The following is a 21,487-nucleotide window of genomic DNA, read 5'->3' on the forward strand; positions in this document are numbered from 1 at the left end:
AAGAGTAGTACTAAACTTTGTTACAACCAGTAGCAAAACAGGGTAAAAAAACTTGGTATATTTAGGCCTCGACTGGAAGCAGGAGGAGAAACAACCCCTACAAGCTGTGAAATTCTGAAACAGAAGACCCTGACATTTACTAGAAATATTTGGCAGTCTGGAAGAGCTCTGAGATTTTAGATTCAAGAACAATATGTTCAGGAAGGGCCAGTCCTCTCCCCAGTTGATATTACCATCTTGCAAGCAGATTGCATCATCCTAAAACACATCCATATGCATCAAGTTTCCCTCTTTTTTGCTCTGTGTAACACCCACAGACCAACTCTGATTTGAGTTTGCTGTGGCAGTTCGGAGGTATGAGGCTGGCGAAATAACCACTCAGTCCTGATCTTAAGAAAGGTCATTTTATTTAAGGAAGTGAGATAGGAAAGAGTAAAGGATAGGTCCATAAATTACACTCCGGTTTTGAGCAAGCAACCAAAGACAAGTTAAAAAAAATAGAAAGGCAAATCAAGCAAACACACTCTAGCTTCCAACAAGTTAACATGTCAAAAGGAAAGAAACCAGACACACACCGATTCCACCTGGCTGCACATTACTGCGAAGCGTGCGCACACACAGAGACCAGGCAGGGCTTGTCTGCAAGGAAAAGATCGTTTGTGTGCTAATGCCTTATATATTGTTGTTCTCTTCAACCAGCTTCTAGAAAATACCATGTCATTGTCCAGTCTATGGAGATTGGGCGAAGGCATTCCCATCCCATGCCAACTACTACGTTATTTTCCAGTTACCAGATGTCTTATCTCTTGGCAGTGGGATGCCATTCCTCCACCTCTGTACCAGCTAACAGCAAGGAAGAACTTTCTTTGACCCATTCTCCATAGGATAAACAAGGCCTATCATGCTGCTGAAGCTGAACCACAGTTTTACACAAGCCATAGGCTCCAGGCCTAACACTGTGTTATGTATATGCTCTTCTCCCTGAATCTCTCTCTTCTTTGTGTTAACACAGATTATAAAAAATCCAAGAAAATATCAGTTAAGGATTACATGAAGACACTGAGTCTGATAAAAGATGAACTGCTACTCAAAATCACTATTTCTGGCCATGTTCAAGAAACCAATGAAAAATACACAGAAACTGTGAAACTGGCTTTTCAATACCCACAGCTTGAACTGCTGGTAAGAATTTATCTGTTAACAGATTTATGCTGACAAGGTGTTGTTGTTGATATTTTGCTGCCTGAAGCAGGTAAGCAAAAGGGGTCCCATTCCCATAGATCAAGATACATTATTACATAAAAGAGCAAAGTTCTTTTGGTACATGAGTATGAAAATTCCATAAACTCTTTTTTATCTATGCCAGAAAAACATATTTAAAAACAACAACCAGTGAATAATTAACTTTTATTACCCCTTTATGACACCCATTGTCTCCTGTCTGAGGCTGCCATTTCACTATACCTAATGGTAGGGCTGGCCCTGCTAAAACCAGAAGTATTGAAATTATAAATAAATCCTCTGAAAGCAAACAAGAATCGTTCCATGCTTAGGCAGCCAAAATCTGGCAATTTTATGCTGTTTTAAACATGTGTTTTAGGTATACAGGTACATCTTTAAGAGTACATCTAAAGATTTAGAGCATGTGTGCACTATAAAGGGGTTGAGTCTGGATTTATAGTAGGTTCATGCAATTGAAATGGTAAAAGCAAATTTCTTCAACTCTTCTTCTCCATGACAGCCCTTCTACTCCCTGAAAATGGGAGTGAAGATTTGATGACATGGGAAAAAAATATAGTTCCCCCTAATAAAATGAATGCAGCTTCCATCAGTGGAAGAATTAATCAAGGAAGGCAAACCCCTATAGCCACTTTGTGCTGGCTTGACTGAAGGGTGAAGAAGGACTGAGCGTTTACATGGTCAAAGCCCTTCTTTCTCCCCTGGGGCATAATCTTGGTGTGCACCTGTTTACATGGGGTGTGCCACAATGATGTCCCTCATGTGCAGCGCCCAAACAGTGCTGCGCACAAGGGGCATCATAACACCACACCGCGGCAGTTATGGCACCCCTTCTACGGTGCAAAAAGAAGCCTCTTTTCGGGGCTTATTTTTGCTCTGTGCGCAGGCTGCACTGTGTGGTTGCCACGGCCTGCTTCCAGAGCTCAGAGAGGCGGTGTTAAGCCACCCATCTGTCGAGCCCCTTAGTAAAGGTAAAGATAGTCCCTTTACATAAATGTCTAATCGTAGCTGATTGTAGGGGGCAGTGCTCAATTCCATTCCTAAGCTGAAGAGCTAGCATTGTCCAAGGACTGCTCTGGTGTCATGTGGCCAGCATGAGTGCACCAAAAGCTGTTACCTTCAGACTAAGAAGTGGTACCTATCAGCCTACTTGCATTTGCATACTTTTGAGCTGCTAGGTTGACATAAACTGGGACTAGTAACAGGAGCTCACCCCATTGTGCAATAACCGGGCCTCAAACTGCCAGCCTTCTGATCTCTCAATTATCAGAACTGGCATCTTAGCCACTAAGCCACTGCCCCTAATCCTCCTTTATCTTTCATTTTGTACTACACATCTTCTGCTTTCTAAGTGAGGTGCATTAACAGTGAGAATTACATCAGGACATCGCACCCCTTGAAACGTGTCACCTTCAGACATCTCTCATCCTATTTCTGTGACAATGTGATTGTGTTAATTTGAAAGAGAAAGGGAAATAACAGGCATTGGCCACCCCAGTTTGCTTAATTAGAGTTGTTTTTGATTCATAATCATGATTATGAATCATGATTATTCATAGTCATGATTTTGACACAATTGCAATGATGGTAACTTAGCCCCAACCAACTTTATCAGGCATAATCTGCATGGAAAGGAGATGCATTCTGCTCAATATCAGAGCTTGCAGAATGATGTTTCTTTCAGGTTTGGAGGGGTCAGGACTGGAGATGTTATTTAGCTAAGTATGTAGTTGAGTATAAGCTGACACAAGATTCAGGCTTAGATCTGTATTGTGTATCATTACAATATACATAAAATATACTTTGAATCCTTTTTAAAAAATCTTGGGCATTTCTTTATTTTACAGATGCAAGAAACAGCAAAGGTGAATGAAATTTTTTACTGTGAAGTAATTTTCAAGAATACCTTCGCTGTTCCCTTAGAAAACTGCAAACTGCTTGTAGAAGACTTAGACATTTCTCCAGTAAAGGCATATGACCATGGGTAAGATGAATATAGCTATAAAGATTCTGTCCTAGCTCCGGGTGGGCAAGTCCCTCCCAATAACAAGGTCAAGCAAGCCTAAGTCAGCTCTGTAAAGCCTCACAGAGCTTGCAGACAAGTCAAGCAGGGAGAATCTAAACACAGGGCCAAGAACACAGAGCCAAAGTCACATCAGAGCCTGATCAGAGAGTATTGAAAGCTGAGTGAAGGGTTTCCAAAACCAAAATCCAATACAAGTCCAAGGTCCACTTCCAGCAAAGAAAAAATATGTCAGGAATACAGGACATTCAAGAATATGTAGATTCCTCCAATATATACCAGTAGCAGCTCTGCAAGGGAGAAGGAGTTTTGTGTGGAAGGAGGAAAATCGCTTTCCAATGGCTTTAACTTCTGTATCTTCTACTATGGAGAAGCTGAGGCATTGGAACCAATATGCGAGTTTTACTTGGACTTTTAATCATGACAGTGAATAGTACTATCTTTTTATTTTTTGCAAAAAAAAATATTAAATTTTAAAAATTCCAACAGCCAATAAGAACCTGGTATGGGAAACTTTTCTCTCTGCAGTTTCTGCAGACCCCGATTGACACTTTTATTCAGAAGCTGATACTACCACACTTAAATCCAGGTAGAGTCTATCGAGACTTCTGACAGAAGCCATCCTTACAATAGGTTTTTACCTTGAAGAAGTCCTCAGTTTCAGTAAGTTCTTCCTTGCTTTTGAGGAACCAATGTTCTCTGGGCCTTGCAAGCAAGGATGCCTCTATTTCTGCAACAAAGCTCTTCATGCCTTGCATAGATGGGTCCATCAGCCATCCTTCCTAAGAGCCCAGGTTATTCTTATCCCAGACCTCAAGCTTGCCAGTCCCTGAAGGACTGTTTAATGGTGCTTTGTCTCAAAATGACTATTCCAGTAGAAGTGCAACATACCTGCCATATCCTAAATCATAACTGGTGGAAATGTACTCAGGTTATCCAGACTGATAGATTGTATTGTATAGAGTCCAAAGATGGTCCTATCTAGCCAGGGGTTATTTGACCTCAACAACTGTTTAGGGCACAGACCTCTTTCCCAATCTTGGCACAGAATGGCAGCCAGAAGCCTCCATGATATCTTGCTCATCTCCTTGAGCAAAGTTTGCTAGGGATTGAAATCTAAGATCTCCTGTATGCAATTTCTGCAGATGTTTTTTATAGCGAAATTACATGTGGCATCCTTTGCACGGACAGAACCTGATAAAGGGGCAAGTATGCACACATAGACCTGTTTCTGCTCTGTAAGCTGATCTTTTAACTGGGTCAGATACAATAACTTTCCCCTTTCATTTTGATTCAAGGAGAGATCTATGTGTAGAGAATTCCCCACAGAACCAGTAAAAGTGGAAAGAACCTTTGCAAGATGGCCACAGGAAATTCCAAATGCATATTGATGGTGACGAACAAGGACTATTTATAATGATTTGTATTATTAATGTGTTTTCATTTATTCATTTCCTAGGGTTGTCCCACCTGGTGGAGAAAGAAAAACCAAACTAAAATGTGCAGCAAAAAAGCCTGGAGATCAAATGATAGTGGCCAAATTGAACTCCACCCAAGTGAAAGGAATCACTGCAGTAAAATTTATTGACGTCACTGAATAGCAGCATTCCCAAGCATTTTTGCACTACTTGCAGCCTTAATTATGGGGCAAAAATGTTTAAGAGAGAGTCATAAATGTCTGAATCCGAGTGCGTTAACAGTAATAGTGTTTGATTTTAGCAGATAAAAATTTGATTGAATCATCTTTTCTTAATTTTTAAATATGCTATGCATGGAGTATATGTAGACCCGATTTTCTTTTATAATTGAAAGTATTTCTACCATGTAACCTTCAAAAGTAAATTTCTTGTGAACCATTGTGATAAAATTGCATGGCAAACCTTTTTCCCTTTATACTTTGCTTTATAATAAAGATTATTACAATCAACGTCATGCATTACCTTTTCTTTTTCCCATATGTGACAAGTAAATTTTACATAAAATTATATGTGGACTCTATTAACTGACAACTGAATGTGACAGATATTTTCATGTCGGGTTCTCGGTGAAGGACCAGCGTAGGTTAGGTGGGCGGGGGGGGTGTGTGGCCTTGGTACATAGGAACACCGTGTCCCTCACCAGGAACCACCTCCGACAGACCACCTATATCGAGTGTATTTACCTGACCCTAAAGGCTAGGGACAGTCTAGGGATTCTGTTAGTGTATCGGCCACCCCGTGCATTAGCGGACTCCCTTAACGAGCTGACACAGCTGGTTGCTGAGCTGATGTTGGAGACGCCCAGGCTTCTTGTCCTGGGTGACTTCAACATCTCCCTCACGGCCAGCTCTGTTCCATCTGGTGCGGCTCGGGAATTCATGGAGACCATGGCGGCCATGGGCCTGTCTCAGCTGATACAGGGTCCCACGCATTGTGCGGGTAATACTCTCGATTTGGTCTTCTGTTCGGAGGCGGAAAATCCGTGGGTGGAAATAGCTGATATTTCCCCCTTGTCATGGACGGATCATTTCCTGGTAGAGGTGATAATCAAGGCTTCTACCCAGATCCCCCCTGGGGGTGGTGGACCGATTAGGATGGTCCACCCTCGAAGGCTGATGGAACCTGAGAGGTTCCAAGAAGCCTTAGAGGGGTTCACGGCTGGAAATGACGACGACTCTGTTGATGCCCTTACTGGCATCTGGAATGCCGGTCTTTCTGGGGCTATACACAGAATCGCTCCCAAGCGCCCTCTCAGACCCGCTTCCAAACGCAAGCCCTGGTACACAGAAGATCTCCGGGCAAGGAAGCGGGCTCTGCGACGGCTAGAGTACCGTTGGCGGAAACACCTTCGCTTAAGCGACAAGACTCTCCTAGACCGACTGTTAGAGGACTATGGAGAGGCAATACGAGCAACAAAGAATTCGTTCTATGGTGCTCGCATTGCGTCCGCGGAGTCACGTCCAGCAGAGTTGTTCAGGGTGGTCAGGGAGCTAACTCAACTCCCTCCTGCCCTGAACCAGATCCTTGAACCTTCTAAGGCCTGCTGTGACTTGTTCAATGACTTTTTCGTGGATAAAACTTCTCGTATAAGCGAAGGTCTGAACGCCGACATTATGGCAGAACCTAGGGTAGAAGTGTCCGGAGCCTCCGTAGACTGCATTATTCTGGATCAGTTTGAGTCGGTGAGTACCGAGGATGTGGACAAGATCCTCGGAAGTGTTCGGAAAACAACCTGCTCTCTTGATCCCTGTCCCTCATGGTTAGCGGCCCAGGGGGGACCGGCGGTGACATTCTTGTTACGCCGGATAATAAATACATCTTTCAGGGATGGGCGATTTCCATCGGATCTTAAATTGGCCATAGTAAGACCGATCCTAAAAAAGCCCTCCCTTGACCCCCTGGTTCATAATAATTATCGGCCGGTGTCGCTGCTACCATTCTTGGGGAAGGTGATTGAGAGGGCGGTTGCGATTCAGCTTCAGGCGGTCTTGGATGAAACGGATTATCTGGACCCATTTCAAACTGGCTTCCGGGCGGGTCATGGGGTTGAGACGGCCATGGTCGCCTTGGTCGATGATCTCCGTCTGGGCATTGACAGGGGAAGCGTGTCCCTGTTGGTGCTCTTGGACATCTCAGCGGCTTTCGATACCATAGACCATGGTATCCTTCTGGGGCGCCTGGCTGAGGTGGGAATCGGGGGCACTGCGCTCCAGTGGTTCCGTTCCTACCTCTCTGGGAGGTCCCAGATGGTGCAGCTGGGGGACGTGTGCTCCAGTGAGCGGGCCCTCAAAACTGGGGTCCCTCAAGGAGCCATTCTGTCCCCCATGCTATTTAACATTTACATGAAACCGCTGGGAGAGATCATCCGGAGACATGGGGCGCGGGGTTATCAGTACGCTGATGACACCCAAATTATTTTCTCTATGTCTCCGACTGATGCAGTGACCGGGGATGGCGTCTCCTCCCTCGTGGCCTGTCTGGAGTCAGTAATGGGCTGGATGAGGGAAAACCGACTCAAACTTAATCCAGAGAAGACGGAGGTACTAGTGATAGGTTCCCCTGGTCCAGGAATGACGGTGGTTCCACCTGTCCTGAATGGGGTCACGCTCCCCGTGAAGGACTCCGTGCGCAGTCTGGGGGTGCTTCTTGACTCTTCCCTTCACCTGACTGCTCAGGTGAATGCGACAGTCAAGAGCACCTGTTATCAGCTTCGGCTGATTCGCCAGCTGCGCCCATACCTGGCCCAGAGGGACCTTGAAACTGTTGTACACGCTCTGGTAACTTCGAGACTGGATTTCTGTAATGTACTCTACATGGGGCAACCCTTATAACTAACTCGGAAGCTGCAATTGGTGCAGAACATGGCAGCACGGCTGGTCACTGGTGCTCCCAGGACCAGCCATATAACACCCGTGCTTAAAGATCTCCATTGGCTGCCCATTCGCTTCCGAGCACAATATAAGGCGTTGGTTATTACCTATAAAGCCCTAAATGGCTTGGGTCCAGGATTCCTGAAGGACCGCCTCTCCCCGTACATTCCGCCTCGCACCCTCAGAACATCCGGGCAGCAACTCCTGAAGGTGCCTGGGGCTAGGTTGGCTGCTACGGCCAGAAGATCTTTCTCCACAGCTGCCCCAGCCCTCTGGAACACGCTGCCCACGGAGCTCCGCTCATCCACCACCCTGGCCCAATTTAGGAAGGGCCTAAAAACCTTCCTATTTAATCAGGCATTCCCCGACTAAAACATCCTGTGGGCCTCCCTCCTCTCTCGTGGCCGTGAGGATGGGCTAAGGGGGTTTTTATTGATTAATATTATTGTGTTTGTTTTTAATTTTGTATTTTGTCTGCGCTTCGGTGCATTTTGTTAGCCGCCCTGATCATTCGGAAGGGCGGGGTATAAATAAAAATTTTATTATTATTTATTATACATAGAAATCATAAAATAAAGGAACAGAAAGTAAAGAGCTCCATATAAAACAGTTATATTAGGAAAGTTTGTAGGAGGGATTAATTGGTTAATTCTCAGATTCACTGACTGATTCCTGATAACAATATTTCTGTCTCAATCTACAATGATATACTATATTATCATACTTGTTCCATAGCTCATGAGAATTATGGATATTGAGCTTTTACAAAACATTTTAAAAATAATGTTATATGTTGCTCTAAAAGTTAAAAGAAAATGTTAGATCCTTTTTGCTTTTAGATTTCAGCAGTAAAGTTGAGCATTGGAAATGTGCTCAAAAAGAAAAAAAGGGGTTTAAAACAAGGAGTTGTGGCTGGAGTGATACTTCCCAAAGCAAGGAAATTCAGACTGCAGATTAATCCTTACATCCCAAGTTACATTTCAAAAGTAATAAAATGTGTATGATAAGAATTATTTTACTTGCACAATGGATAACATTTTTAGTTACCTTCAAAAGCAATTGTTAAAATGCATTTTTACTTGAGAGGACTTTTTCAGGTTTTATGAAATTCTCTTATCAGTCTTGACCTTTTTTTTTCCATAGGAAGTTACAAAAACGGGATAAGCCATGTAGCAAGTAATGTAATGAATTAATTGCTACTCATAATGCTATGTATATCAACAAGTTGCTTTCTACACACAACCTGAGACATGTGATTGTATGTAGTAACAGGACCTTGCACTGAGCCAAAGGGTTGTTCCATCCAGCCCTAAACAGCTTCTGCAGACAGATTTTCCCCCTAACTCTGGCACACACACAAAAAACTAATGGAATCACACATAAAAAAATGTGTTAGAAAAGTCCCAAATGGATCGAAAGTGGTGCCAATATGATTTAAATAGCAGAGTCAAGGGGGAAGGAAAGTTTCTGTTAGAAGTGGAAGCTTTCTCCAAATGTAAAGCTCAAAAATGATGGTTGATGAGATGGGTCTTTCCCTGATCTAGAATAAAGTGGGAGAAATAAAAAAAAAAATACCTCTCATATTCTAAGATAAAGCAAAAATCATGGCTCAGTAGTAACTGCACGCAGATTACAGAGAGAGAGATTGAGAACTGGAAACTCTTACATCTTCCATGAAGAATCATTGCGGCTGGTTTTAAAGCCCAAATAAAGCTAATACTCTAATAAAAAATGAAATAATGGGGGGAGTGCCAGACTTGGAGGCTCTGATTCCTCCTCTCCTCCTCCTTCCCCCAAAGTTAAATTTTGAATTCATTTAAACAAAACTGTTATTTCTAATACAGTGTTAAAATATGAATGTACATGAATGCACAAAGGAAAATACAATATGGATATACAAATGAAAATATAATATGAATGTACATGAACGCACAAATGAAAATAGGCATAATATGAATGTACATGTATGTGTAAATGAAAGTATATGGATATACATGAATGCGCAAATGAAAATACAATATGAATGTACATGATTGTGCAAATGTGCATGAATGTGCAAATGAAAATACACAATAAAATATTTTTATTCATATACTAAGTCAAGGTAAAGGGAGATCCCTGGGGAAAAAGTCTTAAGTACCAATAATAAAAAATCCCCCCTCCATCTTCTCTCACTTAAAAGAAAAAATTATGATCCAAACATAAAACTAAACATGCTAAACAAAATAACTACATATATCAAAGACTGACTTCCTGCCCTCCCATCCCAGGAAATCTAAAGCAAAATATAGGGATATTCTCTAATCTCCTTTTCTGCTACAAACACACCTCTCTTCTAGTATTCCATCATTACTTAGAATTTAGTGGTACCAAAATTGGGCCTTTAAGAGATTATGGACTTCAACTCCCAGAAGCCTCAGCCATATTGGCCGATAGCCTGGGCTTCTGGGAGATGAAGTCCAAAACCCTTTAAAGAGCACAGTTTGAGGGCAGCTGAATTAGTATAGCGCTGGTTGATGCATGAGGGGAAATGGCCACAGGGGGCGCTAGTCGACAGTCTACTTTAACGGCAGCGAACTGACCAATCACGAGCGCGCGCGAGGAGACAGGTGAAAAGGGGCGGAGCGCGAGCTTGCCGTACCCGGAACTGCGGGAAGCTGCTTGGTGTTGAAGCGAGCAGAGGCGCTATGCAGGGCGGCTGGGGGTCTGCCTGCGCTGCGGCGGCCGGCCTCTTGGGGGCGCTGGCTGCCTGCTCCGCTAAGCTAGCCCTGGGCGCGCAGTATCTGCAGGAGGGCTGCGCTGCACTAGTCGGGGGAAAGGAGGAGGAGCAGCTTGCTCTTGGCGCATGCGCGTGGGTAAGATTGGCAGTAGATGGGTTTCCTGTAGGCAGTGACAAAATGGAGGACATTCAAGGAAAATGGAGGAGGACATGAGCAAAAAACCCCCACAGAGCTGTACATTTATACTTTTTTAGCCATGCTCAGAATGGAGGGCGTTGAAGAAAAATGGAGGACAGGACTAAATGCAACCTAGAAACCTAGGGATGTAAATAATAATAATAATAATAACAATAATAATAATAATAAAATGTATTTATGCCCCACCTCTACAATTAGATAGAGAAGGCTGGTACCACAATACAGTGGTTTGCAAACTGCAGGGCGGGACCCTGGTGTCTGTGCAAGAGTTGATCAAGGAAGGCTCAAAACATGGAGGCCCTGATTCTTCCTCCTCCTCTTCCCAAACCTTTCTGTCCTGTAGAAGAAGAGAGCCAGCATGGTGCGGTGGTCTGAGCATTGGACTAGGACTCTGGAGGCCATGGTTCAAATCCCAGCTTGGCTATGTAAACTCACTGGTTGACCTTGGGCAAGTCACACTCTCTCAGCCTCAGAGGATGGTAGTGACATCATGGAAAGCCCTATCCATGGGCTTTCCATTATGGGACACACACACACACACCCCTCTGAAGAAACATGCCAAAAAAACTTGTGTGAAAGTTGGAGTCGCCATAAGTTACAAACAACTTGAAGGCACACAACAACCAACAACAAGGAGAAGAGAGAGGATGCTGGATGTCTACAACCCTGTTTATTGCCATGCTTCCATCCTGTGGAATCCTAACATTTGTAGCGGAGCTGGGGGCATTTCTTAGACTACTCTGCCAAACTACCAATATGAAGACTCCACAGGATTTAGCCATGGCAGATAAAGCACTATACATGTATGATGTGAATGGGCCCCAGATTGCTGCTATGGCCCCTGTATCTTTGTTCTTTTTTGTGAAACTAAGCAGCCCAATTGCCCAGTTTTTGCTGGAAGACTGCTGCCTTAAACGCTCACATCTGGTATCCCTCTCCAAGTGTCTCTTTCCACTATTTTGATTAGGAAATAACCCAATAGGAAAGGATTGAGCACCACTGAATCTGTTAAACAGGTGGACCTCTGTGGCTTCTTTTCATTAAAACGAAGATGAACTGTCAAGAGCTCTAACCACTGATCTCACTTCAACATACGGTTTTGTTTCTTAGAACTTTGTTGAGGATGGGTTCCTCCTTGGCTTATGCTTGTGATGGATTATTTCCCCATGTATTTCTGCACCGAAACACAAAGGCCTCCTGGAGTCTGATCCCTGAGCAGCTGAAGGCAGATGAAGGTGTGGTGGAGGCCAGTTAATCCTCATGGAGAACCAACACCTTTCTGCTCTGTTTATTCAAAAGCCCATTCTATTTGTGTCCATTTCATGACTGATTCTCCCACCCTTACTCTTTTCTTTCCCTTCCAGTATTTTGTTGAGCCCGCCTTATGTAAGCTGCCAGCAGGTTGGGCACACCCTTAAAGGAATAGTTTCATTAAAAACCAACGTGACCTTATGTATTCACGGGGGATTTTCAAGGTCATTTGTACCGGCAGTTTCATCCCTTCCCTTCCCTTCCCTGCCACCACCACCCCAACACCGGCCCAAATCTGAAGGAGGAAAAGGGGCATGTTTTTACTAGGCTAGGTGGGGAACGTAGGCTGCAAACCCAATACTCATCAGGGGGGAAATGAATTGACTATGCAGTTTTATTTCTCTGTATCACTGTATTTACTTGGAGCATACAGTTTTTGCAGGCTTTGCCAGGGGCAGTCAGGAGCTATGTTAGAACAGATTAGTAGCTTTCTGTTGTTTGAGCTGATGTTGCCACCTGTCAGAAAAAGAACATGTATTCTGAAAGGCAGCAAGAGGTATGTATGACAAAATCTGTCTCAAGAACTGCAAGTCCCAGAGCCCCTTAATTCCTCCTCCTCATTATTATTATTATTATTAATGTTTATTTATAGCAATAGCAAGTATATTTCTATACCGCTTATCAGTGCAAGGAGGAGAAGGAAATGGCAGTGGGGAAGGGAACTAAATCCAGCGTTTCTTCTCCTGGCTCCTTCCTTCTGCCTTTTCCAGTCCATGGGCAGGAGACAAGAAGGTGTGACAATAGATTGCAAGGAGGAGGGAAGCACCAAGCATGACTATCAAGATCAGCGGTTCTTAACCTGTGGGTTGCAATGCCTTTTGGGGGGGGGGGGTCAAACAACCCTTTCACAGGAGTCGCCTAAGGCCATCGGAAAACACTTATTTCCGATGATCTTAGGAACCGAGACACCACTCCTCTATGGTTGGGGGTCACTACAAAATGAGGAACTATATTAAAGGGTCGCAGCATTAGGAAGGTTGAGAACCACTGATCAAGATACTAAGAGTCAGTGCTGCTGATGGGCTTTCCAGGCCTTTCACAGATGTGGACACATGGGTTGGGCTATAGTACATAGAAGGACAAATGCTAAATTTTAAGGGTGAGGAATATACTCTTGCAGAATTAATATAGATTTTTGGCATACAGGCATAGATGGTTATAAATACAAATCTCCCAGCCAAAAATACCCAGTGTTAAGAAGTTAAAGAATCCCAGTCAGCCAACTGTTTTATAAAACAAGCAAGACATTGGGGGACATGGCACTAGTTGCAAGTTTGTATCTGGCTCAGAGAAATTATACTTGGGCAGTTCATGTGCTAGAATTATAAGTGTCAGTGAACTGTATTATAGCTAGAAGTGTGCACTAACTGCTTGCTGTCTTTTCGGGTGTTTTAGGGGGTCATACTAGATACTGCTACTACTACTACTAGTAATAATAATAATAAATTTTTGTTTATATTTCCCGCCTCTCCCTGCGAATTGAGGCAGGATTACAACAAAAATAAAACCAGCAATTTAAGATACAGTTATATAAAAATTGTTGGTTGTTGTGTTTCAAGCTACAAACTTTATTGACAGGGTAGCCAACTGCTTTTGCCCCCAAATGCCTTTGTATCCCTTGTGGGCTTGACTGGTAATTTCACAACTCTTGTGGCCCTCTTTGTCTTTGTCTTTCATGTGACTTTCCAGTGTAGAACTAGTGTTCTCTCCCATGCTAAGAAAATAATTCACAAAATCATGTTCCTGGTTTTTTTGTGAGTTACAGATCAAATGTTTCATCCTGTATGTTTATGAATTTTTTTTTTAGAAAATACAGTGCTGTTCACTATCTGTCCCCAATTGTTCTACAGTTACCCATGATGCTTCGAATAGGATGTGGTGGTCTGATGCTTGCATGCAATGCCATAATGTGGACTCTCTTTGCCAAAGCGCTAAGATACTCCTCTTCCTCTGCTACAGCAACTGTTACCTCAACAGCTTCCAACTTCATCTCTTCTGTGAGTATAAGCAGACACCCACATTTGTGTGCTATTTTGCAGAGTTGTCTAGATATATCCATGTTTACTTGTATGAGATGAGAAACTCCCAGGGAAATTACTGTACTCCTGTTGGCCCTATACCCTTCACCTACTGTAATGTAAATCTGGCTAGATGTTTTTTTCCAGTGAAGGAAGTGAGTGTACAGTGTACAGGTACCACGAAACTGAAAATATGAATAGTAATATAACTAATTTCTGAGGAGGGAACAAGCTTGTTTTCTTCTGCTCCAGAGAACAGAACCCAGAACAATGGATGCAAGCTACATGAAAAGAGATTCCACCTCAACATTAGGAGGAACTTCCTGACAGTAAAGGCTGTTCAACAGTGGAATGTACTCCCTTGGAGTGTAGTGGAGTCTCCTTCCTTGGAGGTCTTTAAGCAGAGGCTGGATGGACATCTGTCAGGGATGCTTTGATTTGGATTTCCTGCATGGCAGGGGGGTTGGACTGGATGGCCCTAGTGGTCTCTTCCAACTCTACGATTCTATGATTCTATGATTCTATAATAATATTAGAAAAAAATTAAAATAGGATGTAGTGCCATCAATATGCGGTCAACACCAAACTCTATTATTCCTTTCCACCTCGATCCAAGGAGGCTACCCTGGTCTTAAATCAGTGTCTGTCATCAGTAATGAACTAGATGTGGGCAAACAAACTGAAACTTAATCCAGACAAGACAGAGAGAATCCAGGTCAGTTGGAAGGCAGATCAGGGAATAGGGATTCAGCTTGTGTTAGATGGGGTTACACACCTCTTGAAGATATAGGTTCACAGTTTGGGTGTACTCTTGGACTCAGCCTTGAACTTGGAAACCCAGATTTCTGTGGTTGCCAGGTGTGCTTTCACACATTTAAAGGCTATGTGCCAGCTGCACATGTTCCTTGAGATGCCAGATATGGCTACGGTGGTACCTGCCTTAGTTTGTTTGGACATCTCATAACACAATCTAATTGGAACTGCCTTTGAAAAGTATTGGAAACTTCAGTTGGTCTAAAGAGCAGCAGCCAGACTGTCAACTGGCTGCCAGTTTGTTTTGGGGCACAATTAAAAGTATTGGTTATGACCTATAAAGCCCTATATGGCTCAGTTCCAAGCTGTTTGGCAAACTGTACCTCCCTGCATGAGCCAGCCTTGGTTCTGAGATCATTAGGAGATGCCCATGAGGGAAGGCCTTCTCAGTGGCTGCCCCTAGACCAAAATGACCCCCTGCTTATTGTCTTTCCATCAGCAGGCTAAAACTGTTTTATTCAGACAGGCTTTTAAAACGAAAAGTTTTTAAAGAACAGGCTAGGAGGTGCTATATTATTTTAACCAAATTTTTAAAGACCCTTTATATCTTTTAAATTACATTTTTGTACTGAATGTGAATTGTTTTAATAGCATAAATAGGTTAATTCTGTTTTAATGCTTTCTTTTTTCATACTTTTAATTGTATTATTCTTTTAAATTGTGAGCCATTTGACTCCCAATTTTGGGGAGAAAGCTGGATATAAATAAGATGAGGAGGAGGAGGGCTTGAGGGAAGTACACTGTGTGAGCTGCATGTGGCTCCCAAAACAGCCAGACTCCTCAAAATGTTTTAATGTTTCCAAACATGATGGTTTCTTCTTTAACACATCCCAGCCCCCAGAATACACACAAAAAGGTTGAAATTTATCATAAAAATCCAGAAGTAAAAAATAATAATGATGGAAGTCTACTGCAGAAGTGTCAGCTGGAAACACAGCCAAACAGACTTCCACAGGGTCAAAAATTTATCTTTCCCCCTCCATATTTTCCAGTGCATGTATTAAGACAACATAGTCACAAAATAATGAGCTATTACTGTGGGAAGAAGAAACATGGTAGACCTGACCACTTTTTAAAAAAAATATCTCCGAGCCCCTCTTTGTTATAATTCTGCAATAGAAGAGCATAGTTTCTGAAGTACAGGTATGCCTCAATTTAACAAAGTAGGTGGATTCCTGGATATTATTTATTTAACAGATTTGGCACCAGAGGCAGAAATAACAAGGAAAGAATGGGGATAAGATTCTGTGCCACACACACAAAAAGAGCTGTTTAACATGTTTCAATATACATTTTAACAAAGCAAACACTGCACATGTGAAATGAAACAACCAAATCAGGTAAGCCTTGCATACGGAAACAAAAACATTTTAACTGTCTGAAAATCCCTTGAAAGCGTCTTTCAAAAGGCATCCATGGACACCTTATAATTTCCATTTTGGTGACCAAATTTATAAGTCTATGCTTCTTTAAACACTCTGCGGATAGCGGCTCTCTGTTCTGCTGTTCATATATGATCATAAGGGATTCTGGTGGCAGCTGCTGTTTACCTTATATGGTTTAGGCAGGCACACACAGCTTATAGGATGGGCTAGAGCAAAAATCCAATTTGTTCAACTACAGAGAGTGAGTAGGAAAGTGAGCCTGGGCTGGTGTAAAAAAAAAACTGTTGCTTTTTGTTTTTCAAAGTTTACTGTCAGAGACTTTGCTTGTATTTTAAAAATATTTTATCGACAACTGGATAGAGATGTTCTGAAAGGTCACAAAAAAGTGAACATGAGAAATGGACAGTGCCGTTGCTCACCCCACTGACCACATCCCAAACAATAAGCATCTGAATGCAAGTAGATAAATAGGTACCACTTTGGTGAGAAGGTAATAGCGTTTGGTGCAGTCATGTTGGCCACATGACCACCAGAATAATCTTCGGACAATGCTGGCTGTTTGGCTTAGTAATGGAGATGAGCACTGCCAGTCAGTTACAACTAGACATTCATGTCAAGGGACTACCTTTACCTTTTCATCTCTTAAAACTTAGAGAAGTCCAATTTGTCAAATATCTAGAGATACTGAAGTTTTCAGGTTTTCAAAGATTTTTAACTGGGCACAGTGCATGTGTTTATTTGCGTTGAGAATTGGGTCTGGAAACCCAATTATGTTTGCATAATATTAAGTTATGCCTGCATAATTTTGAGGACATTGCAGGAGGATATGTTTATTACTTCTTTACATGACCCTCTTCTGTGCACATGGAAGCCAGTTTCCCACCACTACAGTGTTCCCCCACAACTGTTTAAGAGAGATCATAGGGCACTCAGCCAACATCCCACTGTAATTTCACATCTGGGAGAAAACAAATCAAGATTGTATGGGCACATTTTGGCATTGGATAGCTGCCTTGTGCATGGGACAGAGTGGGTAACCCATTCACTCTGCCATTATGATACAGGATCTCAAACTATGCTAAAATTGTTATTTTTTGTTATGGGGTTTCCTCCTTTTTTTCTTCTAGGCTTTTCTTGGCAAGTTGATGTTTGGGGAGACACATGCCCTGTTGTGGTGGATAGGGATATCTATTACTCTCCTTGGACTTCTGCTTCTCCACACTGGACCACATCTGCCAGAAGAACAAAGGCACCCAAAGGAAAAGATGAAATAGAAACCTGAGGGATTTTTCATTCATGATGCATACCAGAAATCACATCAAACAAACAAACAAAAAAATTCAAGCATTTTGGCTATCTTCAGTGAGGCATGAGCTATTTTCTCTCTTTTCGTTTACATGGATGGATTTACAACAGATACCGTATTGCTGGTTACTGCAAAGACTGTGCTGACAGATATGGTGTAGTGAATACTGACACTCCAAACCACAAAGGAGTGCCTTTGAGGAGACGCAGCGTGTCATATCTATGACTTCTGAAGGTCACACATGACAGAATTTGGTAAATAAAAATAGTTGCTACATAACTTACCAAGACTAATTGGAGTAAATGGCCTTTCACAGTGTTAAAAGAAAGATATGATACTATATACTGTGGGCTTTCTAGGTTAAATCGCCCGCTCGATTGTGAAGTAAGAAAAGCACAACTACCATATATACTTGACTATAAGTCAACCACATGTATAAGTCATGGGCAGGTTTCTGGGCCAAAATTATGGATTTAGATATGACTCGTGGATAAATTAAGAGTAAAACATAGGGATATGTAGCAAAGGATGAAGCAAAGGAAAATAGTACCAGAAAACCTACAAAATTCCAGCAGGCATAACTGTTTGTGTTCATACTAAAGGCTTCATGAATGGGAGAATATAAAGGGGGTGTGAGTGATTCCAGAACAGATGACACTCTTGCCTTTCATCAGGGAATAGTTCCTTTTTAAAATAAGAATTAAAGTATGGTACAGTACTTACATTGACCTGTGGATAAGTCAATTCAGTTTTTGGAGTCAACTTTTTGACTAAGATTTCTAGACTTATGTATGACTATATACAGTAATTCATCATTTCCTTGCCCTTCCACTTGACAGTATGTATGTTTATAATATACTGAATGTATACATGAGTTCCATAAATTATAGAGTTTTTAAAATAGTTGTATGGATTGATGCTTCTTGGGAAATAGCTTAATATAATCATGTATTAGCTGTTAATTCACCTGTTCCTAGTCTCATTCATCTGCATGTTCAAATAAAACATGCAGTAGTTTGCAACGGGTCTTTCAGACAGAGCCTAGAAAGCCTGGGTTCAGGTCCCCACTTAGTCACTGAGAAAATCATGGACCTGACTATTAGGACACAACACTAGTGTAAAGATAGTTGCACAGGCAGTTCCTTTTTCTCATAGGTTGCATAAATATGGTCTCTTTTGCAACCAATTGCTCGGGAAGAAAACACACACAACCCTCTCTCTCACCTTTGGTGGTTGGGGAATGTTCAGTTGTTGTGAACTCAAGCTTTAACAGCTATTGTGGATTTAGTTGCACAAGTGTGGCTGCCAATATAACTACATGGACGTATTTGTTCTACTTCAAAAGTGAACAAGATCTTTTAGCCCAAGTTGCAAGATGGAAGTCATGAACAATAGGCTGGGTCTACATAGAACAAAGAAAGTTCTGTGTTACTGCAACCCTACACCTGATGAGGTATACAACTTTCAATCCCTTCCATTCCATTCCAGAGAAATTGCACCTGTCATTAGAGCAATTAATATAAAAGGAAAATTGAGAGATTACAGTAGTTTTCTAGAGGAAGAACTATGTGACCATTATGCTATCACTGTAGATGACCAAATGGTGGTGTAAACATTTCCAGCCCAGTTAGAAAAGGACAATAGGGTTCTCTCTGAATCAAGTCTGGCATCTCAGTTTGAATACAATTAGCAACTCTCAGAATACCCTTTCCCACTAAGCTACTGAGAAGCAGCTTCCCTGATTCTCAGTTCTGCTCACTGCCTGCTTCTTATTTCCTTGCCTCTTCTACAACCCTGACTACAAGATATATCAGAAAATAAACTCAGGTAAAACATAGGCCTGTTACAGACAGTCAAAATAAAGCTGCTTCGAGTCACAGTGGAGGTATGGTATTTGAATGATGCATGCGTCCTAAGAGTCCAGAAGTCGCACCAAAACCACGCTCCAGCCCTAAGGACTGGAACGTGGCTTTGGTGTGGCTTCTGGACTCTTAGGATGCATGCATCATTGAAACACCATACCTCCACTGTGACTCGAAGCAGCTTTATTTTGGCTGTCTGTAACAGGCCATAGTGACTCTTTCTTCTAAATGCATGCCTAGAAACAAAGATATGTCTAACAGTGGGCTGTAAAACTCAACATGCTTCAATGCGCTTGATACTTCACGAACCTTTGGGAATAGACTCCACTGTTTTGCTGCCACCTGAATCGAGCAATTTATACCATTGCTCTGAGGAATTGCTAATTCTATGCCTGCAGAGAAGGCTTCCACATAACTACATACAAGGGGTAAGTTCCCCATACCTATCTCTTTGCTATTAATGGAATTGCCCTCTTTGATGAAGCATATATACAAAGGATCCCCGTTGCATTCAGGCACATACAGGCCAGACTCCTGTTGGAGTTCTGTGTGTGTAACCTTGGGTACGTGCAGATATTATTATTTTATTTGTTTATTTTCTGCCTTTCCCCCACTTATAAGAATCAAGGTAGATTGCAATGTATTAAAACTAATACAGTATGATTCCTTATAATTTCAGTTCACTCCCTATAAATTCATTGTGAAAGATGCCATCCAATGGCTCCTTGAGCAATGCTTTCCTTCACTCCGTAAATTCATTCCATGCGCAAGTGGATCCCTGTGAAGCTGGAAGGTGGACAAGCCTAGGTAGAGGCAGCCAGCCACAGTCCATGGCTTATAAGGAAGGGCCTATGGAAGAAAAGGATACAATGGCTTGTGTGTTAAATGTTTAGTTAGGACCAGTTAGGAAAAGGGGAATAGAGAAGGTCTGAATCAGGGACGTAGCCAGGATTTTAGGAAGGGGGGTCCAGACTAAGTGCCACCATTATAATGGGGCTTGGGTGTGGTGGCGCAGCAGCACGCACCATTTTTCTAATGGAAGGGGAGGTCCGGACCCCATGAACCCACCTCCCTTGGCTACGTCCCTGTCTGAATAGGCTTTGGGTAGAGGTGGAGAGATTTCAGGGAGAAGTGTTCTTTGTTTGAAAGTAATGAGTTACAATGTACTGTGAGTGAAACTACTATAACAAAGTGTTTATCTCTTACAATAAATCTTCACTGTTTTTGTTTTCTAAATCACAGTCTGAATGTTTTAATTTAATAATTTATAAGGAGGACCAACACATCCACTTGTCCAGCATAGTGGTCACTTTGAGGCCCAAGAACCATGTCCAGGGAGGGGTCCTGAAGGTAAAAGGACAAGGGCCATTTCCCCTCTCCAACCCCTCCCCTGGTGCCCCCCCCCCCCCCCATACACACACACATACATACCTCTGTTTTGTATGACATTTGGTCTGTAAAACCAAGATTGATTTTGGAGACTGTTTTAACTGGGCACTTTTTTAAAAATGGGTTGGTTTTGTTTTTAAACCATTTTAAAAATCTGTCTTTACGGTGCATGACTTTCACGGTGCTGGTGGGCTGAGAGGCAAACTGAACACTTAATGCTATAATGAGATAAAAGATCAAAGAAAGAAATAGATTCAAAAACAGATACTCAAACAGAAGCAAAAGTTGCTTTATAACAAACAACTCTTCTCTCTATATTTTATGGCAAAATTAATAGTCAATAACTATGTGTTAACAGATATTACAAAAATGCAGATAAGAGCAACATATCTAAACATACATTAAACACAATTCGGTATCAGCAAATTCCACAAAAGGCACATACACAGCAGACTGAGTATATCTAGAAATAAGTGATAGCAACAGTGCAAGAGCTGGAAATACGTACTAGCAAAAATGGGCCAGCTTATGAGGAAAAGTAACAAACAGTCATCAAGGTTTTGTATTTGTTTTGCATCATTCTCAGTGTAATAGCAAGTAACAGTTGTTGGAGAGAATAATCTGTTTTTTTTACTCAGACATTTCAAATATCTTGCCAAGAGACATATCAGACAAAAAAAAAAAAAAACCAGGCCCAGGCAACTGTAGAAGGTAAGTCATACGTGGCAACTTTTGTTTCAGTGATGTCAAGTCTTTTGGTTTAAATCAGCAGGCAAGATATCTAAGGGAAATAGAACTGTAGCGATGTTTCAATGAATGAGCATTTGTCCGGAATCCTCTTGGTACATTTATGTTAATGCAACAATACATGACAA

General features: G+C 42.1%; 2 protein-coding genes across 2 annotated transcripts in view; both read left to right on the forward strand.

The window, feature by feature from the left end:
• The window catches only part of LOC149309631 (protein-glutamine gamma-glutamyltransferase 4-like), a 32,054-nt gene extending 27,052 nt beyond the window's left edge, over window positions 1–5,002 (forward strand). The window contains exons 12-14 of the mRNA XM_089532466.1: window positions 1,013–1,182; window positions 3,087–3,223; window positions 4,722–5,002. Coding sequence (XP_089388592.1) covers window positions 1,013–1,182; window positions 3,087–3,223; window positions 4,722–4,863 — 449 coding nt within the window. The 3' untranslated portion in view covers window positions 4,864–5,002. The remainder of the gene's footprint in view (window positions 1–1,012; window positions 1,183–3,086; window positions 3,224–4,721) is intronic.
• Window positions 5,003–10,282: 5,280 nt separating this feature from the next.
• Window positions 10,283–20,390, forward strand: TMEM42 (transmembrane protein 42). Its single transcript, XM_089532764.1, has 4 exons — window positions 10,283–10,465; window positions 13,690–13,836; window positions 17,183–19,199; window positions 19,436–20,390. The coding sequence occupies exons 1-3, from the start codon at window positions 10,298–10,300 to the stop codon at window positions 17,327–17,329; spliced, it is 462 nt and encodes a 153-aa protein (XP_089388890.1). The 5' UTR covers window positions 10,283–10,297; the 3' UTR covers window positions 17,330–19,199; window positions 19,436–20,390.
• The last annotated feature ends 1,097 nt before the right edge of the window (window positions 20,391–21,487 follow it).

The sequence above is a fragment of the Sceloporus occidentalis genome, unplaced genomic scaffold, assembly GCF_023333645.1.
Source record: "Sceloporus occidentalis isolate IW3139 unplaced genomic scaffold, rSceOcc1.0.p SCAF_7, whole genome shotgun sequence".
Lineage (NCBI taxonomy): Eukaryota > Metazoa > Chordata > Lepidosauria > Squamata > Phrynosomatidae > Sceloporus > Sceloporus occidentalis.